Raw genomic sequence first — 23,091 nt, 5'->3', positions numbered from 1 at the left:
TTATAAATACTAAGAACAGTTTTACCAGTGATGGTTAACTGATAAATATTTGTCATTGTTATGCAAAATTAACAGAAAGTCATTACTTACACAGAAGCTTATGTAGTGATAATAGGATTTAAATTAGTTCTCACCTCCAAACAGTTGTTGACAGTTGCACATACAGATGTGTGAATATTCATGTAAATTATTTGTTATCTTGGTTGGCAATAAATGTGTAATTTCCCCTCAACAAGCTTTTTTTTTTTTGCATTAGGAGACTGAATAGCATTTTACAAACTCACTCGCACTGAGATAAGACCCCAAACAAACAAAATTTCTTGCCATTTTATTGAACAAACAACTGATTGAGGAAATCACTGAATGAAAATAATCAGTTGTGGAATAATAAAAATACTGTTAAATATACCTATTAAATACAAAGAAATGTAATTATGAAAGAATTAATCAGTTTGTTAAAACAATAACTGCTACTGTGTTCTTACTTGTTTATTTGTATATTTGTTTACTTGTTTGATTATTAATTCCTTTGTTGTATGTGCTTGTTAGAGGGCAACAATTCACTGTCCGCTTAATCCATTTCTTATCTTTTTTTTTTTTCTTTTTTCATGGAAGGAGGATGAGAATTGAGAATTGTTCCTTGTGGCTGTGAGAAGAACAAGTAAACACCACTAGATGGCAGCCTTACTACGGTATTTAAAATTCATTTGTGTTCATTCAAAACCAAAGACCCTGGTATCCTGGATCGTGTTGTTGGGTTTGCAAGCAAAAATGTAATTATATAGCTGTAAGTCACTGAAATATGTATAAACGTGAAACCACAGTGAGATGGGAATAATAGGTGAGTATAGAGCTGCTATACTCATCACTTGTCATATTGTTAATTTTATATGATATATTTATTTGTTGTTATTTGTAATATTTATTTATTTGAACGTCTTGTGGTTAAAAGTTTGCTTGGAACACCTTCACCTTTTCTCATGCATTTTACACCTTACATTACATCCATATCGATTCACGCTGTGGAGGCTGTAGTAATAATGCCTGCACCCCAGAAATGCCACGACTGATTCCATGTGAGAAATTATGTTTCATAGCAGTGGCAGACTGTAATAATGGAGCAGCGAAAAGATTGATGCACTCTGCCTGAGTAATTAGAAGCAGGTAATTCTCCTCTACCTGTTTTCCTCTGTGTAATAAAGATAAGGACTTTCCCTGCAATGTACAGGCTGATAAGAAAATGACACTGGAACAATTTCCAACAACTGCTTTCATAAAATGTCAGACTAATGATGAAGTGATAACAATAACTATGTGGAACGTTATTATCTTCATGCACTAATTACTGCGTCATGATAGCGAAAGACTCGGTACGTTTTAATACACATGCATTTCTGGATTCCTGCTCAGGGGAAGGTTTAGAAACTTTCAAAGCCGCTGTTGTTAATATTAATAGTCTGTGCACTACGTTGTTTATTCATGGCAATAAATGAGTGACAAATAAACAATTTGAAAAATTCTGAAATGAAATGGCATCAATAAATAGCTGCTTTTCACAACTCCGAACAGCCTACAGGCATGAACAGATTTTGAGACAGCAGGTTGCTGGATACACACATGTAAAAGGCTCCTCGCCCCTCCTACACAGGAGCAAGACACAAGCAAGCAAGACTGAAAGACACACGAAGCAACTACAAACCATGCAGGTCTCTTTGTAGTCGTTTTGTGTGTCTTCGTTGACAGTTTGTGTCTCTTTGTATTTCTTTTCTTTAGTCTTTGTGGTCATTTCATGCATCATTGTGATTGTCTTGTGCTCCTTTGTACTTGTTTAATTCACTTTCCAACAAGACATGTTAACAGGCTTCATTCAGAGGTTCTGGTCCAGGAGCCTTGGTTCTGTACCCAGCAGACCTGTTCAGTAATCCATCCAACAAGTCAGCCGCCTCCCACCTTCTGACACTGGTTCTGCTGGGATGGGGTGGCATGCCAAACTTGTCCAACACCTCTGGTCCTGCTGTATGAAATTTTAACCATGTGATATTCTCAGTGCAGCGTGGACCTGCAAACAATACACTGGCAGCCCTGTGAGTTTCGTATTTATTTGTCTATTTATTTAGTCGATGGGGGAGCAGTAATCTATGGGCCCCTGGAGTCTGGGCAGAGACAAACATGCTGGTTGTTAGGCTACTGAGAAACCCCACCGGCTCTCATTAGTGAGGGAGAGGGAGATGAAGAGAAAAACAGAAGGTGGAAGACAGCAAAAAAGAAAAGTGTGAATGAGAGATAAAGGCAGAGAGCGAGGAAACCAGAGAGAGAAACAGAAGCAGAGAGACAGATGGATAGATCACAGCTTTCACCTCTCAGTCTTGTTTGCGAGGAAAACCACAATCCATTTTTCCTCCCTCTCTCCCTCTTCTCAGTCCCGTCACCCTCTTGTTATCTCTCAGCACAAAATACAGAGGATTAGTCCAGGCCACGGGGGCTGCAGCCAAACGCTGCTGAACCACAGGCGGAGCAGACAATCACTTACTAAATGTTTAATTAAACCACTGCAGTGTTGTATGTGAACGTGGAGGTGACTCATGAGTTTGCTGGAAAATGGAAATGCTTTATAAAAGTCGGCACAAGAGATTCCTGTTAAACTTTTCACCCAGTTTGTGTTTGAAATCAGGGGACTCAGCGTGACATGTTGTTATTCACCCCCAACAGCTCTGATTTTACAGCTCAACACTCTGGCGTGGACTGGAGACTCTTGTTCTGAGAAAGTTTGTTTCCACTGAATTCATAATTTACCTCGTGCTGCTGTGGAGATTTTTTTTTTTTTTACCATGAAGTTGCTGCAGTTTCTTCTGACAGGGCAGCTGTTGCTGGTGCAGTTGCTTTGGTCAAACTTGTGATGTCCTCTGACACCCCTGTCACAGAATCATACAGGTTTTCAGTGCTTTGGTTGACACACACTTGAGCGTCCTGACTGTGAGAGAAAATACTCTCAAACATACCTGATCAGAGTCGAGGGAGGAAGATGAATAATCATCCCATTTCAACATGTTTCACTTCACAGTTTCCATTCACAGGAATAGTTTTAGGAAATATGCTTTCCTAAATTTACTTTGGCTCCAGTTTTGCTCCATAATTAGCCTCTTAGAGTCTCTGGTCCAACAGTCTCAAGGGCTGGACCATCACAGTGTACACTACATGCTGATCAAAGGTTAGTTTTACTATATAGTTTTACAGATAGCTATGTGGATATAATGTCAGACAGACAGAATGAAATGGCTGTAAAGCTCCATAAGGACAAATTGAAGTGGAAAATTTGATTTGAACCTGGGGACCGACACCCCATCAGGTTATTTAATTCAGTCATAGTTCAGCGTACAATATGAATATAAATGAATCTTGTGTTTTAAGATGAACTATTACATGCATTGACAAAATGACACAGCGGCCAAAAGGACGTGGTAATTAGATTTCAATTTGTTCTTCTTTTCAGTGGCAGGAGAGACGAATCTGTCACACTGAGTCAAAACGATTCATCCTCGTAAGCCTTCTTGGAAGCAGAGAGGACCATGGGACAGCAGCTTATCATCTGTCTCTGTAGCTGGAGGTGAGTCTGAGGTGAGTCGCTGTGGGACTGTACCTGTGCTAGAAACGCACTGTTAGATTACTACGAAATTCTAAACGGTTCTTTGAAAGAAGATCAAGATGTTGGTTACACAAACTGTCAAATCTAAATCATTTGTGATTTACCCTTTTTTATTTTGACCCCTGTCTGTCCATGAATTAAGTGCAGTTCACTTGTTGTTTGAGATCAGTAAAGAGGCTGTTTGAACTGGTATCAATTAGTATTGTAATGCGAGAAGTTATATATATCTCTGTGCATGACCTCCCTTTGTTCACATTCATGTCACTAATCTTGTACTTTCTGCAATTACAGAGATGATGGAAAAAAAAAAAAACAACTCAAAAACTTGCCCTGGGAAATTTTCAGCTGTTAAAATTCTTGGCATTTAGCATTGCACTCCCAACACATCCTTTTCAAATAAAATGAAAAAAATCAATGCAGTACAACCTTCATCTTTTTTTATTCCACACGTTCAAAACCTGGTGTCTACATTACCCACAAAGCAACTCGATAGCCACCGGTTTGGTTGCTGATGAGAGTGTAGTTGTGGTCAATGAGGCTAAAATGGTTGGAGCTGCTCTTTAAAACCTCAAGTGGAGTCACAACATTAAAATTCATTGTTTTCTCTAACATGGAGTCTACAACGTGTAGTTCTTTGTCTTTAAGATTTACATCCATGAATGAATTTATTATTACTATTATTATTATTATTATTTCTTTATTTTTTTAGGTATTTTGGGGGGGGTACAGTTTTGATTTGACATGTTCTGCAGATTTTCAGTCACTTTCCACCTTCTTTTCCAAACCTGCCTCTGAACAGACTGACAGACTGTGATGAGCGACTTGTCTCCATCAGCTGGGAACCTCCACCGGTGTCTTTGTGTCTGCGTCTGTCAGCAGAGGAAGAGGGTTTCAGGCAGCAGAGAGGGCATCATCACTCAGGCATCCTCTTACTGGGTTCACTGGGCTCAAGCCTGGGAACCGGACCAAACGCTGACCATTCTTATCAAGCAAACGCACCTAGGTACTCCGATACTGAAATCAGAGCCCGGCTTCAGAGCGTGGTGTCCAGTATTTTTAGACAAAAGCTCTGAGAGAAAAAGTCAGTGCTGAATTCTCTCTTCTGTGCACATTTTTTTTACACATATTAAACTCTCCACTAATGAAAACCCTGTGAATGAGGTGAACCTGAAAGCACTTCTCAAGGAGCCTGAATCCATTATGAATAATAACTCTGCAGTCCTGTCATTCTGGTGTCCTGCATCTTCACTCCTCTTAGCTCATTGAGTAAACACTATACTTTTAAATAAAGGCACAGGAGCTCTAAACACATTTATTATGAATTTTTAGACTTCAGGCACTTTTGTTTTCACACCTTTTCATCACATAAGGGATATAATGTCTCCGTGGGAACATTTTCTTCTGTGTTGTGTTCAGGTCTGCTGGTAATGTACTGTAATTACTCATCAGCTGTTTGGAAGAGGCTCTACTAAATGAAGTAGCAGTGAAATTTGTGATGTGTTCCTTTACAGTTCACATGAATATTTCACTGAATCTTGAAAAATATCATCAAAAAAGTCTCAAACTGTGAGATGTTACCTGTGAAAAGTACATGTTTTTAGCCACATTATGTTGGTCACACCACCACTTTGGTCAAAACTGATATTTCACTGATTGTCGGATGAATTGATATGAAATTCTGGTGTAGCACATTAGATTAAAAAAAAATGTAAACATAATGTGGATGATGGTAAAACAGCTTTATGAACTCCCCAGTGTTCATAAACCACTCTGCAGTCCTTGAAGCTGCAGAGTGATTGACGTGCAGTGGCACACATATTATATCATTCTCTTGTTAGGAAAATGCATCAAAAATTGTGTTTTTTGTTGTGTGCTAACTGAAAAAAACAGTGTTCTAAGAATAAAGTATTTATTGTTTAGTGCTTGTGTGTAGTGTGGAACTGGGGCACAGCGTTGTGTCTAATTTTTAGAAGAAAACAGCACACGCTCGCTTGTGCTGCTACATGGAGGCAAACCTGTCTGTCATTAGATCTACTGTACAAAGCTGAGACAGTCATCTGAGACCTGAAAAAAGGAACAGTTTTTATCTTGAAGGTGCTGTGTTACCTTCCTGAGCTTTCCTGAGCCTGATAGCTCTTTATCTCATCCAAAAAGGTGACGGCGTATTATCCACAGTCTCTTAATCATCCAGAGGTAATTTCAGATGCACGCTCTGCAGATGACCTTGACTTTCTCTTTTTGAATGGGCTGCACTCTCCTGGGGATTTAATCCATGCTGTGGCACTCTCAGAGTTTGAGGATTACTTTTTTCATGCTCTATCTGAAAAGCTTTAAAAGAAGAGAGTCAGAGAGACAGAGAGTTAGAAAGAGAGAGAGTGAGAGCGAGAGAGAGAGAGAGAGAGAGAAAGGGAGATTTGGTGATAACCTCGATAGAGATATTGATTTGGTGAGAGGACCTGCTTCACACATGGCAAGATTCAAGAGAAAATAACTGAGAAGTTTAATCAATGCACCGACAGCTAATCAAAAGAAGTGAGGTGTACCAGCAGCCTGTGGTTACCTGCTTAGAGGCTTCATGCGTGTGTTTGCGTGTGTGTGCGTGTGTGTGTGTATGCCTGTTTTCCACCAGCAAGTGTTTGTACCTTGGTGGATTCATGCTTGTTTGTGTCTCAGTAATTACAGATGGTGTATATCAAATATTTTTTTGTGTTAAAAAAAGAGAAAAACTCAGATTGATTTCTTTCATTTGCAAACAAGACTGACATCTTGGAAAATTTCTATTTACTCAAGGTGTCATGTCATCTGGCAGGAAGGCAGGCTGCAGCTGAACTCAATTACAGCCTCCCATACAGGCAACTCAATTACAGCCTCCCATACAGGCAGGAGAAACACAAAGGCAGCGGCTGAATATCATGATGGAGACAGACAGGATGTTTGGCATGTTTTTTATCACTATCTCTGATAATTCCAACAGTTTTTGTAAGAATATAGATAAAATTGTAATCATAAAATAAATCATTGCTCCAAATATTTGCAAAGAAATATCAAAGAAAGTCTGAAAAATCGAAACATGACATCTGGTTGTTCATGTGGTTGGACTTTTTATTCGTGTCCTCGGCTTCTTTAAATGTGCACATTTTATTCACACCGTCTTCTTTCAGTAAAGCAGTGTGATAAATGCTGCTTTGTCAAGACACTGACAAAATTGGATTTTGTGTGCCTACAGTTATTCTGATCCATTTTTAATTTATAACTATAAATTACTAGAAGTAGTTCAAGTACATGGACGCTGACAAAAGCTTTTAGAGAAATCACAATGTGGAATTCAGCAAACTCACAACAATAAAATCATCAATCATCAGCTAATTTAGTGCGATACAGCCCCTCTACTCCTGCAGAGCTGATCACTCCTGCATGAGATTCCTGTTTGTCACACAGGAATCAGATTTGAACCATTGTTTGTTTTATTTCTGCACAAAGTTTTTGAATAAACTTGAAAAATCATGTCTGAGGGTAGGAGGCAATGAAGAAGGTCATTATTGCAAGTGGACAGTAAAGGCACAATACAAGAGTATTATGGGAATATTATACTCATGTGATGGGCGATGAAATACTATAAAGTACAACAAAGTCATTAAACAGACTAATGACCCACCACAGTGGTGGTTATCCTTGTCACTTTACAGCCTCTTTGAACCTGATCCTGTCAGCTGGTTTCTTCATGTGTGGTGTTCTCACTGTGATGGCTCCTCTTTCATCTGGGTGCTCTGGTTTCCTCCACAATCCACAGACATAGAGAAACGGTGGACTGGGTGCCTTTAAAGGACCAGTGTGTGGGATGTCATGGAATCTGAGGTCTCAAATCTTTGGTTTGTCCATTTTGGGCTACTGTAGACTAAAACTCTAGACTAAAACCAGGCTATTCATAATCATATTGCTTCAGTATTATTGTTATTATTATTACTATCATTATAATTATTAGATCAGACAGACAGCTCTATTTCTGTTCTGTGAGTGAGAGTAAAAGTGAAACATTTTTTATTTTTATCTTTCACTTAAGTCCAGAATTTTACCTTCAGTGGTTTGGTAAATACAGAGCCAGATAGAGAAAATAAAAGTGTGACCAGAATGATGTAACGAAATATTGTTGGAATTTCACAATGACTGTTTTTAACAAGATTCAACTGGGTGAAGGAAATAACTAATTTTGCTCTTTCTTTCATGTGTCATGATTTAATGTGGCTTCCCTGTTCCAACCTTGAATGCAGCTCGTCGAGGTAAACAATCTCAGCGAACGGAATAATGTTTTTCAGTTTCTATCAGGAACCCTGAAAGATTTCCAACACATCAGTTTTGTTCACTGCAACACTTCTGCATTCAGGCGAATTCAGCCCCGGAAGAAAACATAAAAATGTATCTGCAGACCTGAGTTTATATCTTTCTGCACTGTTTACCCACCAGAGCAGATAACATAAATATTCTCAGTCAGGATTCCTTATAAAAACAGAGCTGACATCCTACAAGCACTGTAGAAAACTGACAGGAAGAAAAGACATGTGTGATAATGGCCCCTTTAGTGGTACTATAGCAAAAGCAGGAGTAGTAGTAGTGCTATGGTTGCTTGAATGTTTTGTTTACTCTGTCATATACAGAACACTGAATATGACTTTTAAAAACATATGGTGCTGTCCTTGGAAATTTTCTTTGTGTCTGCGGTAACTGTCAGACAAACACAACCACAACAAAAAAGAAATCACAATTAAAGACATTTAACAACAAATTTAACAATAAATTGGTTCCTATTAACTACAGACAGTGAGAAATACTAAGCAACAAAGCAGAAAGTTAGAACACTCTCTAGAACCGAATAATGAAAGAAAATCTTTATCTGTCTGTCCAATCGAAACTCTCAAAGAATTTTTTTTTTTTTTTTCTTGTTGTGAATTTGTGTTTATCAGTCAGCCCTGTTCTCTGGCTAACTCTGACTCCATACATTGTTTTCTGTTCCCAAAGAACCAGAAACCCGACATCAGATCTGCATCTCACAAAAAGCAGGATAGAAAATGGCAGCAGTGCAGGTGCATCCCAGCAGACTTGTATTATGACAGTCAAAGGAGTGAATCACTGGTAAAATTGAATTGTTCCACGTTTTCTACATCCTGCGCCTTTCTTATAAAGAACCCTGCTGGTTCAGCCCAGCAGCAGTGTGGCAGATTGTCACACTGCTACTGGGCTGCTCACTGACAGTGTGACTGTTTAGACAGCCTGGAACCTGGACTTCCTGTTCTGGCTTTCATATTCTACATATTAATGTAAATATCCTTGTTTCCCAGGTGTAATATGTTGTTTCCTCAGGTTCTGTTTGTTTTCCACATTATAACAACTTGTTTTCACAACATTAACTAGTTCTCACAAGATAACCTCTTTACCAATTGTTCAATCATGATCACAGTGACTTGTTGCCCCAGGAAAGTCATCTGTTACAACCGATAATCTTGTACAGCAAGATAACAACTTAGTTTCACAAGACATGATAAATTTTTGGACATGTATCTTGTTCCACCAGGAATTTTTCCAACAACAAATGGATCAGTTACACATGGTGATTTCTCCCATGTGCAGCTCCCCTCAGTTTCCTGGAGCTGTGTAGTGACTTTCAGCTTATTGTTTAGTTTTCCACTTCTCACTACCTGCTCAGACACAGTTGGAGACACATTGGTGCATTTAACAGCTGTTTAGCTTTCAGATATTTACCTTAGGAGTTGGTAGAGACCAAAAACAGGGCCAAAAGGGAGTGGATGTTAAATCTAAGATCACCGGGTGGACACAAACTCAACTCCAAATTACAGAAAATGTTGCTTTAAATAAAAAAAAAGCTGTTTGTGAACAGGTTCATCATATATATACTACGGTTCCCGATTTTTCCTCTGCCTTCATGTGACAAAAATATCAGCTACTGCAAATTCAACATAGCAAAAAAATGAGTCTTACTCTGCTGTAACATATCAGCAAAAATGGCTTTTGTGTTCTCAAAGCAGAGGACTAACTTCTTATGGGAATTATAAAGAACATTTTACAACAATTTATGAATCATATTTGGATTTTTTTTGTTTCCACAGCAACAAGGTCATAATATTGTCTTGTTTAGTTGAAATAACATTAAAAATAAAAAAACACATTCTGGGACATTTTATGGGAAAAGACTTATGGTCCAGTTTTCTTCACACTTCCATGCAGGAAAAGCAGAAGTCAGGAGGCGATCAGCTGTGATCACGTGACTGTTGGGGGCGGGACTTTGCGTCTCTGCCGGCCAGTAGCGGCGCAGCGTCGGTCCAGGTCCCAGCAGCTCTGTGGGAGAAAAAAAAAACGCTGAGAGAGGAGACGAATAACGGTACACTTCAACATTTATGGAGCCGAACCCCGCATTTAACCGCACCGCATCTGCGCCTCCTCTTCCGATACACACGTGAATAAATGCGTTTGAGGACGGACGCGGTGAACGGCGTTTTGGGGCTGACGAAAACAAGCTGTCCACCATTGTTCGCGGAGAAATAAGAATGGCCTGGATGTGGAAGGTAAGTGGGGGTTTCTCTCACACATACATCACAGTCAGAAAAGGGGGAAAGGAGGAAAAAACCCATATGGAGCTCGGGACGTGGTTGGCGTTGAAGTCGGTGCTCATTTTAACAGATGTGGGGTGAAATGTGAGCTGGAAGCTGTGGTGGAGATGCTCACTTGGAGGTAACGAGCCCTCCCCTGGAGGTTTCTGGGGGTTCGCCCTGTTTTGGACTCTGAATGTGTGATTTTGGCTTGTGCACATGACAGCAAACACAAGAGGACACCAGGCCCTCGTGTTTGTGTTGTTGCATTCAGTCCGTGTTTGTGTTTGTGGCTCGTGGAAAAGAGCAGGTAGATGCAGGTAGATGCAGGGCCAGGCCACACCACATGCTTCAGGACGTGTTCAGGTGTTCACATGATGAGAGGAGTTCAAAACACACAGGCTTCCGTAAAGAAATGTGTCAAGACATAAGGAGAAAGTTGACAAAAAGTTCCTCAGTGACTGACATTTACAGATGTTGACATCAGCCACACTCACAGAGTTTAAGCTTGAGTTGGTCAAACATGACGCCAAACACTCCTGTCTTCATTATCGATTAATCGGACGAGTAGTTTCTTGTCTTTTCTCTGTAAAATATCAGAAAACAATGAAATTATGTCTGTCCTACGTCCTAAAACCCAGTGAAGCTCAGTTTGTAGAGATACAAAACAGAGAAAAGCAGCAAAATTTCAATTTCAGAAACCAGAACCAAAGGATTATTGACCTCTTTGATAGATTTGGATGGCCACTCAGCTAACTGTTGATTGATTAATCTGCCGGTTGATAATTCAGTTTCTCAGTTAAGCTTTTTTTCTCCATAAAATGTCGGACAATAGTGAAAAATGTTCATCAAAGTTCAAGGCGAGTTAGTTTATGTCTGACCAGCGACCAGAAACCAAAAGATATCCAGCTGACAGTGATATAACAGAAAAAAGCAGCGAGTCCTCACCTTTGAGACACTGCAACCAGGAAGTGATCAATGTTTTTTATTAATAAAATAACTTAAAATGACTTTTTTTAGTTAACTGTTGTGGCTCTGTAATGACAGAAAATAGTGAAATATTCCCTTTACACTTTCTCAGAGCTCATAGGGTTGTCTTCAAGTTGCTTGTTTTTGCTGTTTTGCTATTGTTGTGCAGTTTACAGTGATATAAAACAGAGAATAACAGCAAACTCTCACACTGGAGAAGCAGAAAAATGTTGACTTATTTGCTTGTGAAGTGACTTAAAACAGTGAATCAATTATCAAGATTGTTGTTGTCGATAAACACAGACATTTTTACGTGTTCTTTACATGTCATCTGTGTTCTTTCAGCTTTAGCACTCCTCTTTGTTTTCACCTTCCTGTGCTTTTGCAAATGGCTCCAGCCTTTAAGTTTGTTATTAGATAAACAAAAACTCAAAGCAGAGCTGGACAATATTGTTGAAATCATCATCATGATATTCAGAAGGACATTTTCTGATACTGACATATTGTAAACTGCACTTCACGGTTAGGATTGGGTATCAGACTTAAATACTTTTTGATTTTTGATGGAAATGCAGAACACTGGCTCTGGATGTTTGGACATGTTCTTAGTCTTTTTTATTAGGGCCCGAGCACCGAGTGGTGCGAAGGCCCTATTGTTTTTCTAATGTTTATTATTATTATTATTATTATTATTATTCCTCCCAAACAACTGCATTTTTCAACCCCTTCCCATGCTCTAAAACGCCTGAAATTTTGCACACTCATCAGGTTTGGTGAAAAATTTGATATTTTGTGGTCCTTGTAAATGGGGGGGGCAAAATGGCTCCGCAGCGCCCCCTTGAAATTTTCAAAACCCCCCTCCCATTGGGCTTAGTTTGTCATAGGTGCATGAAAATTGGTACACATGTTGATCATACCGAGACACACCAAAAAGTCTCTTGACACCATGACCTCAACCCAACAGGAAGTCCGCCATTGTGGTCGGAAGTTGGCGATTTTGGCGAATTACACCATTGGTATGCGGACGAACTCGTGCTAGGGATTTCACCCGATCCACTTCATATTTGGTGGACCTCACCTCAAGACCATGATGATCAAAAGTTATCACAGAGTTTTCTCTAAGTTAAAGGGCGTGGCCTCTGTGGCCCGCCAAAGTTTGGTGGCGTTTGGTGAATTTGCCATGACATTTTGAATGGCTCTCACGTCCACATACTTTATCCAAACATCTTCAAACTTCATGAGCATGATCAGGGCTCTGCCCTGAACGCCTCCATATGTCAAACTCCCGCCTTACTCGTGGCGTCCCCTGCTGGTAACAGGAAATGACCTATTTTTACTCTGAAGTGTACTGCTCCTTAATAGTTGACACCATCGGCTTGGTTTCTGCTCTACAACCTTCCCAACTACTTGGTGAAGCTACATTATGAAGGCCGTGAAGCTGGGTGCAATGGCATCTGTGTGGCGGCGCGGCAACTGACGATCCCTCGCCGTGAAATTACGTTTGGATTTGTAATGACCTTAACGACCTCCTATGATCATAAAAATTCATACACACGTTCTTGGGGGCTGGTCCTAGACTCTGGTGGGGTTTTTGTAATTGGGCGGGGCAAAATGGCTCAACGGCGCCCCCTTGAAGATTTAAAATACCCCTCTCCATATGGGTTTTTTTGGAATACGAAGATGAAAATCAGTACACATAAAGAACACTTCGGGACGCACAAAAAAGTCTCTTGACACCATGACCTCAACCCAGCAGGAAGTCAGCCATTTTGTTTTTGGCGGCCAAATTTGAGTGCTTTCCACCATTGGTATGCGGATGAACTCGTGCTAGGGATTTCACCCGATCAGCTTCATATCTGGTGGACCTCACCTCAAGACCATGATGATCAAAAGTTATCACAGAGTTTTCTCTAAGTTACAGGGTGTGGCCTCTGTGGCCCGCCAAAGTTTGGTGGCGTTTGGTGAATTTGCCATGACATTTTGAATGGCTCTCACGTCCACATACTTTATCCAAACATCTTCAAACTTTATGAGCATGATGAGGGCTCTGCCCTGAACGGCTCCATATGTCAAACCCCCGCCTTACTCGTGGCGCCCCCTGCTGGTAACAGGAAATAACCTATTTTTACTCTGAAGTGTACTGCTCCTTAATAGTTGACACCATCGGCTTGGTTTCTGCTCTACAACCTTCCCAACTACTTGGTGAAGCTACATTATAAAGGCCGTGAAGCTGGGTGCAATGGCATCTGTGTGGCGGCGCGGCAACTGACGATCCCTCGCCGTGAAATTACGTTTGGATTTGTAATGACCTTAACCACCTCCTATGATCATAAAAATTCATACACACGTTCTTGGGGGCTGGTCCTAGACTCTGATGGGGTTTTTGTAATTAGGCGGGGCAAAATGGCTCAACGGCGCCCCCTTGAATATTTAAAATACCCCTCTCCATATGGGTTTTTTTGGAGTACGAAGATGAAAATCAGTACACATAAAGAACACTTCCTGACGCACAAAAAAGTCTCTTGACACCATGACCTCAACCTAGCAGGAAGTCGGCCATTTTGTTTTTGGCGGCCAAATTTCACTGCTTTCCACCATTGGTATGCGGATGAACTCGTGCTAGGGATTTCACCCGATCAACTTCATATCTGGTGGACCTCACCTCAAGACCATGATGATCAAAAGTTATAACAGAATTTTCTCTAAGTTAAAGGGCGTGGCCTCTGTGGCTCGCCAAAGTTCGGTGGCGTTTGGTGAATTTGCCATGACATTTTGAATGGCTCTCACGTCCACATACTTTGTCCAAACATCTTCAAACTTTATGAGCATGATGAGGGCTCTGCCCTGAACGGCTCCATATGTCAAACTCCCGCCTTACTCGTGGCGCCCCCTGCTGGTAACAGGAAATAACCTGTTTGTACTATGACGTGTACTGGGGAGAAGAGGAGAGGACATAGGAGGACTCTGGTACTCTTGGCTGCTCCGGCTGCGACTCCCGCGGGTCGCAAGGGGTGCGAGGGCCCGTCATCGCTGCTTGCAGCTTTAATTTATTCTTGGATCTGATATTTCCAGATAAATATGATGATTTTGCTAATTCAGACAGTATTATGTTTCTTGAGTGGCAACATTGTGTTTTTGCAACTTTGCGTTTTGGCAAAGTTCACAAAAAAGTTTTTGTAGATAAAGCTGTTTTACATACTGTACTGAATCGTACATTTGGACAAAAGGCTGTAGAGCGAAAGCATAATGAGGTCATACAATCACTGATTCTGCTGAAACGTGTTAAATGCTAATACTGAGTTATCACCCATCCCTAGTCCATAGCGCGGTGATACTCGGCGTCATTGATCTCAGTGTGCTGTGGTGCTAATTGCTGTTTTCATACTGTGAAAAGTTGTTCTTCTCTCCATCCATGCTGCGGGTGCCTGCAGACAGTGTAGCTGAAGATGTCCTTCCCTTCAAAGGAATTCACGTGTTTATGTTTCTGACATGAATTTGACACTACACAGAGTCAGACGGTCCGTCACAGCAGACATACAGCCTTAGTCTGGTGTTGTCAGACTTCATGTTTTATCCATATTTTATTGTGCCAAAGTTGAGAGTTTTCCAAAGGCACTTTGGTTCTTGTCAGTCCTCCAACACATACAGGAAGAAACAAAAGTCTTTCCTGACAGGAAACGATCCTTCAACAGCACATCACTTTACAAACTTTTCTGTCACATCATACTCATTTAGACCGGGTCTGTTTTCTGAGACAGCAGTTAATTTCACGCTACATTTGGCACAGTAATATTTTAATATATTTCAAAAACACTAAAAAAAAGGGGGGAAATGTAATTACATGGTACAAAACGCAGAATGATTGAAGGAAATGTAAACTAGAAGTGGACCAAAGTAAATGAGCTGTAACGTTAAATTAAATGACACCGGTATTCCTGTTTCCGGTGTTGAAAAGTGGTTATTAACTGCATAAATCCTGTGCAACACATAGTCAGACTCAAATGCCCTTAATACAAGTGTTTATATCTTCATTAGGCTACTGCCTGAAAGTGTTGACAAGCCAGAGCAAACCTGTCATGCTCTGGTAATAGACTTTACTGTAGCTTTACTATATAGTCAACTAGTGCCTTATTCTGTGATAACTCTGTGATATTGTGCTTAAAGTGCTTATGCAGCTGTTTGGAAACGAAGTGACAATGACATAATTGTAGTGGCATAAAAATAGAAAGATGTATATGAGAGCAGAGGCACGGGTTCATGTGTGTGGTTTTTCCTAAACTATATTCAGAAATGGCGCCTGTGACCTATCGCACCGGTATTCTGCGTCATGTCGTGTTGTGATTGGTTGTTCTGTGGACGTGGGTCGTAGCAGCTGTCACGCTCAACCACAGATTTCACCACGATTTTCTCGCAAATGTCACGTTACATCTCAGCAGCCTGAAAAACACACAGTGCGAAGGTGCCTTCAGACAAAGCCTGATGGGACGTCACTCTGAGATTTGGCGATTTGGTTGGTGATGAGGATGGATAGATAAAAGGTGGATGGACTTATGTGTACCCCGAGGTTGTGCCTGCTCTCCTTTATCGTCTTTTTCAGCCTTTCAGTTTTACATCCCTGCTGTTTTTCTTCTCCTTTTTGCCTAAGTTATACTGGACTTTTGAAGCCAAAAGCAATGTCAATATTTGTGCTTATTATTATTATTATTTTAACAAAAATGCACAAAATAAACTAAACTTTTGGATAAGGACCCTTTACATTTTGATTATTTAACACCTGTGACCAAGGAATGTACTGAAAGGGACATTTTATTTCAGTAATTCATTACTTTATTAAGAATGAGTTTAACAAATGTGTTGAATCATAGCAAAAAAGAAATTTAGCTAAATATGCTAAACTATGTTACCTGTGAATAGTTTGCTGATATCCGTTAAGTTATATTGGTTTTCTCTGATTAAATCTCACTTTCTATCAATAAAATCAACAGCTTGTCAACTGTATGACTCACCAGCCTGCCCCAGCATGGGTCGCGACACTGAGAGTAGCTTTACTCGCACTGTGCTGCTTAGTTTATGTTTTTAAATGGTGAGAGAGGCCTGCAGAGAGAGATGTAACATGCAGGGTTCCCCCACTTTGTTAGCTTGTTTTTTAATTGGAGTGAGTTCATGCGTGAAGAACTGTGCTCAAGCCCGGAGAGACAAGGCTGCCGCTGTTGTCTCCCATCGTAGCAGCTGAGGATGAGCTCTCTATCACTTCCCATCAAAATATGGTGACGCTGCTGTTACTCCTAACTACATATGGCAGAACAGGGCCAGAGCAGCGACGGGTTCATGCGGGTTCACACGAGCAGAGAGCGCACAAACACACACACACAAAGAAGATTTCTAATGAATTAATGCATCCTCACACAGACACACAGTCATTTGTGTCTGTCGTATGTGTAACAGCTATGGGGAATTTGGTGAGTGTCCCAGTTCTTCAGAGTTCAGGGATGAATGGCACTTCTCTGAGTCCCCCTTGTCCCATGTGATTGTGTTACAGCAGAAGGCAGGCTGATAAAAAGTGCCCCGCCACCGTTTTAGAGAAAGCACAGGGCACTGACAGGATGTTGAATGAGGCTGAGACTCTGGTTTGTATTCAAAGTGTTAGCAAATCCATTCTCAGGTTTCCCTTTGTGCCGTTGGCTCCTTTTTATCTGATTCCCTTCTTGAGTGTGAAGATTATAGGAGAAATTTTAGGAATCCATAGTTTTATAGTTTGCAGTCTGGCAGCACAGGGTCCTAAAGGAGACCTGCATACATTTTTAATCCTACAGTACAGATCAATTGATAATAGTTTAGTAGATTCCTATGTACAATAAAGATCACTTGAAGTCACGATGCTTAAGTAAGTCGCTTTATAGAAAAAGTTTAGATTATGAATATCATAAATATGCAAAGTATTAATCAATTCATGATAAAAAATTCAGACACACTGCACACTCTACAAAGTCAAACTGACATTAAATTATGTTTTACTAAGAAACCAGCATATGTATTCTGTTTTGTTTTCACTCGTGTGGAACAGAGTCTAGCCCAGATGTTAGCCAGCTTTCTGGGCAACATTTTTGGCAGATGCTTTGTACCATGTGTGATTTAAGCACATGGTACAATCTAACCAAGCAGTTGCTTTTTTTTTTTTTTTTTAAATATAAATCTAATCATTTAAACAGGTCATATCAGAGTTGTGGTCGTTTAGTTTGTTGGACTTGTTGGATTTGTTTTGGCCTTTTGGGTGCAGGGGAAGCAAGATGTCGAACACAACACTGATGTACCGTCACCTTTTAAGTTGATATGGTGAATGTGTGAGCAAACAGTTGCTCATTTACACATCCAGAAATTATGGAGCAACATTATCATTCATTTAGAGTTGTGTTTCTGGTGCATGTGAGTCCCATATTAACTTTTTTTTGTCTCCTGAAAGAAAATATCTGGCTCCTTTGTTGCTAAATACTCTACTATGTTCACCAGCTAGTTGCTACCTGTGTATGTCTGCAGTCTGGCACTGAGCTGGCAGTATGGTGGATTTTATGGCTTTTTTTTGTAGCTGAAAACAGCTGCCTGCTGCAGTTGAAAACAATGCAAACTGGACAGCCAAACACTGAGGTGAAACCCACTGTGAAGCTCCACAAAGCCTCAGGGAGCTGCAGATTCAGATGATGTGCTCTAAAAGTCCCTAGTTTAGGAAATGATGTGACTGCAGGGCTATCAGTGGGTGCAACCATGCATAAACAATTACATGTCAGTTTCCACAAGTATGTCCAAAAAATGCTTTTGTACCATTTTGAAATATGGAAAAATATGCGCAGTAGCTGTAGCAGCATCATAATTTCTGTTTCCTTACACACAAAGTGAGGAGAATTCAGATTTCAGATTGACTTTAACCGAATCCTCTTCCTCACCGAATGACCTAAAACAAAGTCTTTGTCTTTCGCTTTGCTGTTTCCATCGATTCTTTAAAGCCTTTCGAGCCAGTGGGGTACCATTTAAGCGTGTGGCTGCTTTATTATGGTAATGTAACCTACATCTGTTGTGCAAACACACACACACACACACACACACACACACTGCTGCAGAAACAAGTGCAAGTGCAGGGTTAGTGTATTCACAGTGGTAACCAAGGGCGATAACCTCCCTCCGGATCTGGCATTAATCCACACTGCAGCAGTTGTAGTGGTAACTGGGCCAGCGGACTGACCCTTTGCTCACACTGGGAATCTTATCAACATCTGGGAGGACTTAAAGATTTACTTGATCTCACTATGTGTTGTCAGCCGTGTTGTTCAGGTAGTCCCTAATCCTGGGCGGTTTAATCATGTACCACTCTGCCACTTTGGGGTGCTTGAACTGCGGTGACATGTGCCCGACTGCCAACGCTGGTCATTTTTTTTTGGCAGTCCCCCCCAGTCTTTACCCCGATTTGGACAAAATACAAAGAAAATGCAACCAGAGTTTAATGAAAGAGTTGATATGGCAGCCTACAAATCCACTCTGTAATTGCCTTCATGGTCAGCAGCATAAAATTACATGCCACTCGCAAAGAACCTCTGGGCCATAGCCCCCTGTTATTACTGGCCTTGCGTTCACAAAGGAGCTTTCTGCAGCTGTGACGTCAGGATTGAAGTTTTATACTTTAATTACTCTAAAACAAGAGGACAAAGCCAGTATTACTATAGAAGACAGTTATTAATCTGCCGTCATTGTTGTCAAGGTTGTTGTAGAACATTTAACTGCATATTTTTTTAAAGAGAAGGTCGACTTACCCCATAGTTACGTCAATGAAACCCCAGCTTAAGTTATCTTTAAAGTTTCTTTTAATGTTTAGAGTCTGCAGTATTCTTTCTTTAGTGAGAACAGACATTTTAATCGCTAAGATTAGAAAAATAATGGCAGATCACCTCAAGCTGCTTATGTCCAGCAGGGTCCAAACAATTGAAAACTCCATCAGAAATCAGAATCAGAAAAAGGATCTTTTTTTTTTTTTTTTTACCAGCAGCAGATTTCATTAAACATCTCAAGCTGCTCCTAAATTATCTTCCAACTCTCTTGGGGGCTGCAGGCAGTTAGGAATACTGTTTAATCTTCTTTCGGCAGCACTTTCTCCTGCTTCTTGTTTTAATATAAGTGTTTGTCTTGCTGGTCTTAGGAAGGATAATTGTCAGATAATCAGTCGACCACAGTGTTTGTTTTGAAGAACACCTGTCTGATCCGTCTGCAGCACACACACGGTCAGCAGCTTGAGGACAGCGAGTTCTTCGGGGATTAAAGGGTCACACACCATTTTAGGATTAAGACTTGCCGCTTAACACTTCACTCCTGACTCAGATGTGAACTCGTACTTGTAGATAAAGACTGAGCAACTGACTGAGGGCCTTCTCGACAATCTGCGAGACAGAGCTGCCAAGACGGCAGATCGTTGGTGGTCAGATGGCATCATCCGGCCCTGATGGGTCCCTGGTTGAAATCTGGAGTTTTGGGTTAGAACATGATCCAGGAGGCGACTTGCCAACCTACTGCCGCGTGGAAATGACAAATACCGGATGGACTCCTCACTGTGTATGTATGAAGGAATGACCAATGGGGGCTTAGCCGGCGTGGGATGTGATGTAGTCTGATGGCTGTGTTGAACCACCTGTTGGTGCTGAGATGTGTGTTTGTGCCACAGCAGAGAAGGGAATTGAAAAAAAGGTGTCAAGAAAACTGATTGAACAAGGTTTTATGGTGCAGTATAAAAAAACAGTAGAGCTGTAACTAAACCAAAGATAATCAGATTATTAGTAAGAATTTCTTATATTATCGTGTTTTGAACTGTTCAGATAACATCGAGGGCATTAGTTAATTGTAATGAGTGTATTTTATAGCCCAAAGTATTAAAGAGAAAGTGATCTGTCAGTTAATCAGTGATGGAAATGTTAGTTGCATTCCTAATCAAAACTGTTTTGTTTTTTTTTTTTGTCCATGTGATAATTAGTTAATCAACCCCTTCACCTCTAGACCTTTGTTGGTTTTATGGTAATATTAAAGCAATATTGAATTGTTAACGTTACAAACTGCCATATTTAGATCTAACTGCAATGTTTCGTTGATATGACATTTGCTCTTCTTGGTTTCTGTTCAGTCTTCTTCTTCCCTGGCACACTGTCAGCACTCAAGCTCAAATTTCTGGGCAATTTTATCAACTTTTAGTAGCATTTATGTTCTCGGTTTGTGCTGATTTCCTAACATGAAGTAGTAACAGAGTCATACAACTCGCAGCCAGTTGGATTCGTCTGTGCGCGTTGCACCATTGCTGGATTACATTTGGCAAGTCCCTTGCTGCACATTGTACACTTGGCAAGGCCTGAGAGCTTGTTGTACTCCTGGCAAGGCCTTACTGCTCATTGGCACGGGGGCCATCCAAACCCCCAGAAGAGACAGAGCAGCAGAGGCCATGTTTGATAAGGAGCTATGCTCTCCACAGACTTGGATGTGCCTTAGAAATGCTGTCCAAAGGACAGGAAAAGAAGTCATACAGAATCAAAGGGGCAGCAGGAGATGTCAGAGTGAGTGGGAAGACTGTGCATTTACTTAAATTAGAGCAATGGTTCAAGTGTTTGTGTCCTTAAGCAAAACACTGAATCCTATGTAGCTCCAGTGGTGCTGGTTTGTACCTGACCCTGTCCTTTCAGCTTCTTGTGGGCAGGGGACAGTAAAATCTTTCTTTGGAATACCAATTTAGTGTCATAGCTTTATAAAAACATGTTGTTTAAAGCAGTAGATGGTCTCAGATCACAACTTGCAGCCTTGTTGTTGCTCACAAATGGATTTCTTTGGCCCACAAAATTCAAGAATCCAAACCAGCAAAGTTTAATTTGATCCAGGCTGGACGCATTTGAAGTGCAGAATACCCTTCATCTCGTGGCCATGCCACTGTAATCCTCTGTGCATTTCCTCCACAGCTTTTTTCCAGACAGTGAGGTGGCAAGATCAGGCTTGGTTGTTACCCTGAGTAACAGCTGATTTTGTGCAGCTCGCCTTGAGCTTTAAGCGCTCCGCCCTTGAACCGAGCCTCTGAGCAAGCAGAAAATCCCTGTAATTGCATTAGTGTTGTTCAACTGCAAACTCAGTGCCACACCCGCTCCCTCCAGCCCGGCTTTTTTAGCTTAATTTATTGCCTTGACATGTTAGGATTTATTTTCATCCTGTTGCAAAATTGCAGACGACGTATACAGCATCAGACATCCTCGACAAATATCCTTCACTCTCCTCTTCTCTCTCTCTCTTATTGAAGGGTCATGTTGTGCTATAAAGTCAGTGATGTGCTCAGTGGGGGCCAGGTCTGGTCATAGCATAGGCCCCTTCCTGAGGGCTCTTGACCGAGCCAGCTAATAAAAGGTTTCCGCGCCAGTGTTATTATTCCCGGTGGAAGCCCGGCGGTGCTCTGGGCGCCAGCACTGGGAAGCTGATTGCCTCTGTGAACTGAAGAGGCTGACAGACACAAATGGAGCCTGGCGGTTAAGTGAGGGCATTAAATAAAGTGCAGTCAATTTTTTTCGTGAAATATAATCCACCGTCTGCTTTTATGCTCGCCTTTGCCCTGGAACTTTCTGTTGTTGTGGTCATTATGAAAAAAGGAAATGGGCAGCCGTTCAAAATGCCACCATATACTCTGGGTAATGTTGTATCTGCTCAGTGAGCCTGCTGTTGTTTTGTTAGGAGCCTGCGCTGCTGTTTGTCGAGTCACGCTGTTGTGTTTGAGGTTTCACGGTGTTTGTGATGGTTTTGTCTGTCCAGATTTGTGTTTTGGCCTCTTATTGATCTCCCTGATGACTGCAGGTGTTTTCTGCTGTTTTTGTTTTTGTTGTTGACTCTGACACTGCTACCAACCTAAGCCCCACACACACACACACATTAAATGCCACATTTCCCAGCCTTCAAATTTGCCCACACAGTGCAGCAACGCCACAGAGGCTTTGACAGAATAGACTCGGCAAACTTTATTGTTTTTTTTTGCAGAGTGAACACCTGCGTGAGCCACGTAGCGGGGCTGTTTGGTGGCCTTCAATTCACCTGGCTGATTTGTTTACCGTGTGTTTCATAATGCTGTTGTTCAAGCTCTTGGAGAACCTTCACAATCTAAGAGGATTAATGAAAAACAAAAAGCAGTGCAGGCAAATCATTTGAATGTTTTTGTGACTGGAAATCTCAGAGACATTTCTGCAGCTTGGCGCAAAGAGGATTCAGTTGACTCAGATTTTCTGTCCCCCAGTAAAAAACAAACAAACTCCAGACTATAAATTGGGAGTGAGACAGAGCCTTAAATGCAACGTATCCGTTATCTGATGCAACACATCCTGTTTGTTCTGCAGCTCACGAAGATAAGAGCAAATTCCTCCACAGCTGTTTTTTCTAATGCTTGGCACTCAGTTCCATGTAATGTCATCCTGACAGACATTATCATTAGAAAAAAAAATTGGCTTGTGTGCTGGGATTCATCATTGAATTATTAGCAAAGGAGCATATGTTCTTGAAAATGGACTGAAACAATTAATGTGTCTAAATAGGTGCCAACTAGAGGGGCACCAGTTTTATAGATCAAACATCCCAACTCGGGTTGGGTCATGGAGTTTAATAGACATGAAGACATGGGCATTTACCAGGCAGATATGGTTTATCAAACCACACAATAAAGTTGTATTCTGGGAATTGTTGGACCGAACATTCCTGGAGCTTGAGTCAAACTAGGGACTAAGAGTCGGGATATCTCAGCCTCTGCAGCTCTATTTTTTGACCTTTCCTTTTAGCCGTGCTAATGGCGTGACTCCAGGAATGACAGTCGGTCTGTTGGTTGGTCCAGCACTTTGG

The 23,091-nt window shown here is 41.0% G+C and overlaps 1 protein-coding gene across 1 annotated transcript in view; it reads left to right on the top strand.

The window, feature by feature from the left end:
• The first annotated feature begins 9,975 nt into the window (after positions 1-9,975).
• Positions 9,976-23,091, top strand: part of st6galnac3 (ST6 (alpha-N-acetyl-neuraminyl-2,3-beta-galactosyl-1,3)-N-acetylgalactosaminide alpha-2,6-sialyltransferase 3) — a 67,061-nt gene continuing 53,945 nt past the window's right edge. Inside the window, exon 1 of the mRNA XM_041054631.1 lies at positions 9,976-10,218. Within this exon, the coding sequence (XP_040910565.1) occupies positions 10,201-10,218 (18 nt within the window). The 5' untranslated portion in view covers positions 9,976-10,200. The remainder of the gene's footprint in view (positions 10,219-23,091) is intronic.

This window comes from Toxotes jaculatrix, chromosome 14 (genome assembly GCF_017976425.1).
Source record: "Toxotes jaculatrix isolate fToxJac2 chromosome 14, fToxJac2.pri, whole genome shotgun sequence".
Taxonomy (NCBI): Eukaryota; Metazoa; Chordata; class Actinopteri; family Toxotidae; genus Toxotes; species Toxotes jaculatrix.
Note: the sequence above shows the minus strand (reverse complement) of the source record. Positions and strands in the feature narration are given on the sequence as shown.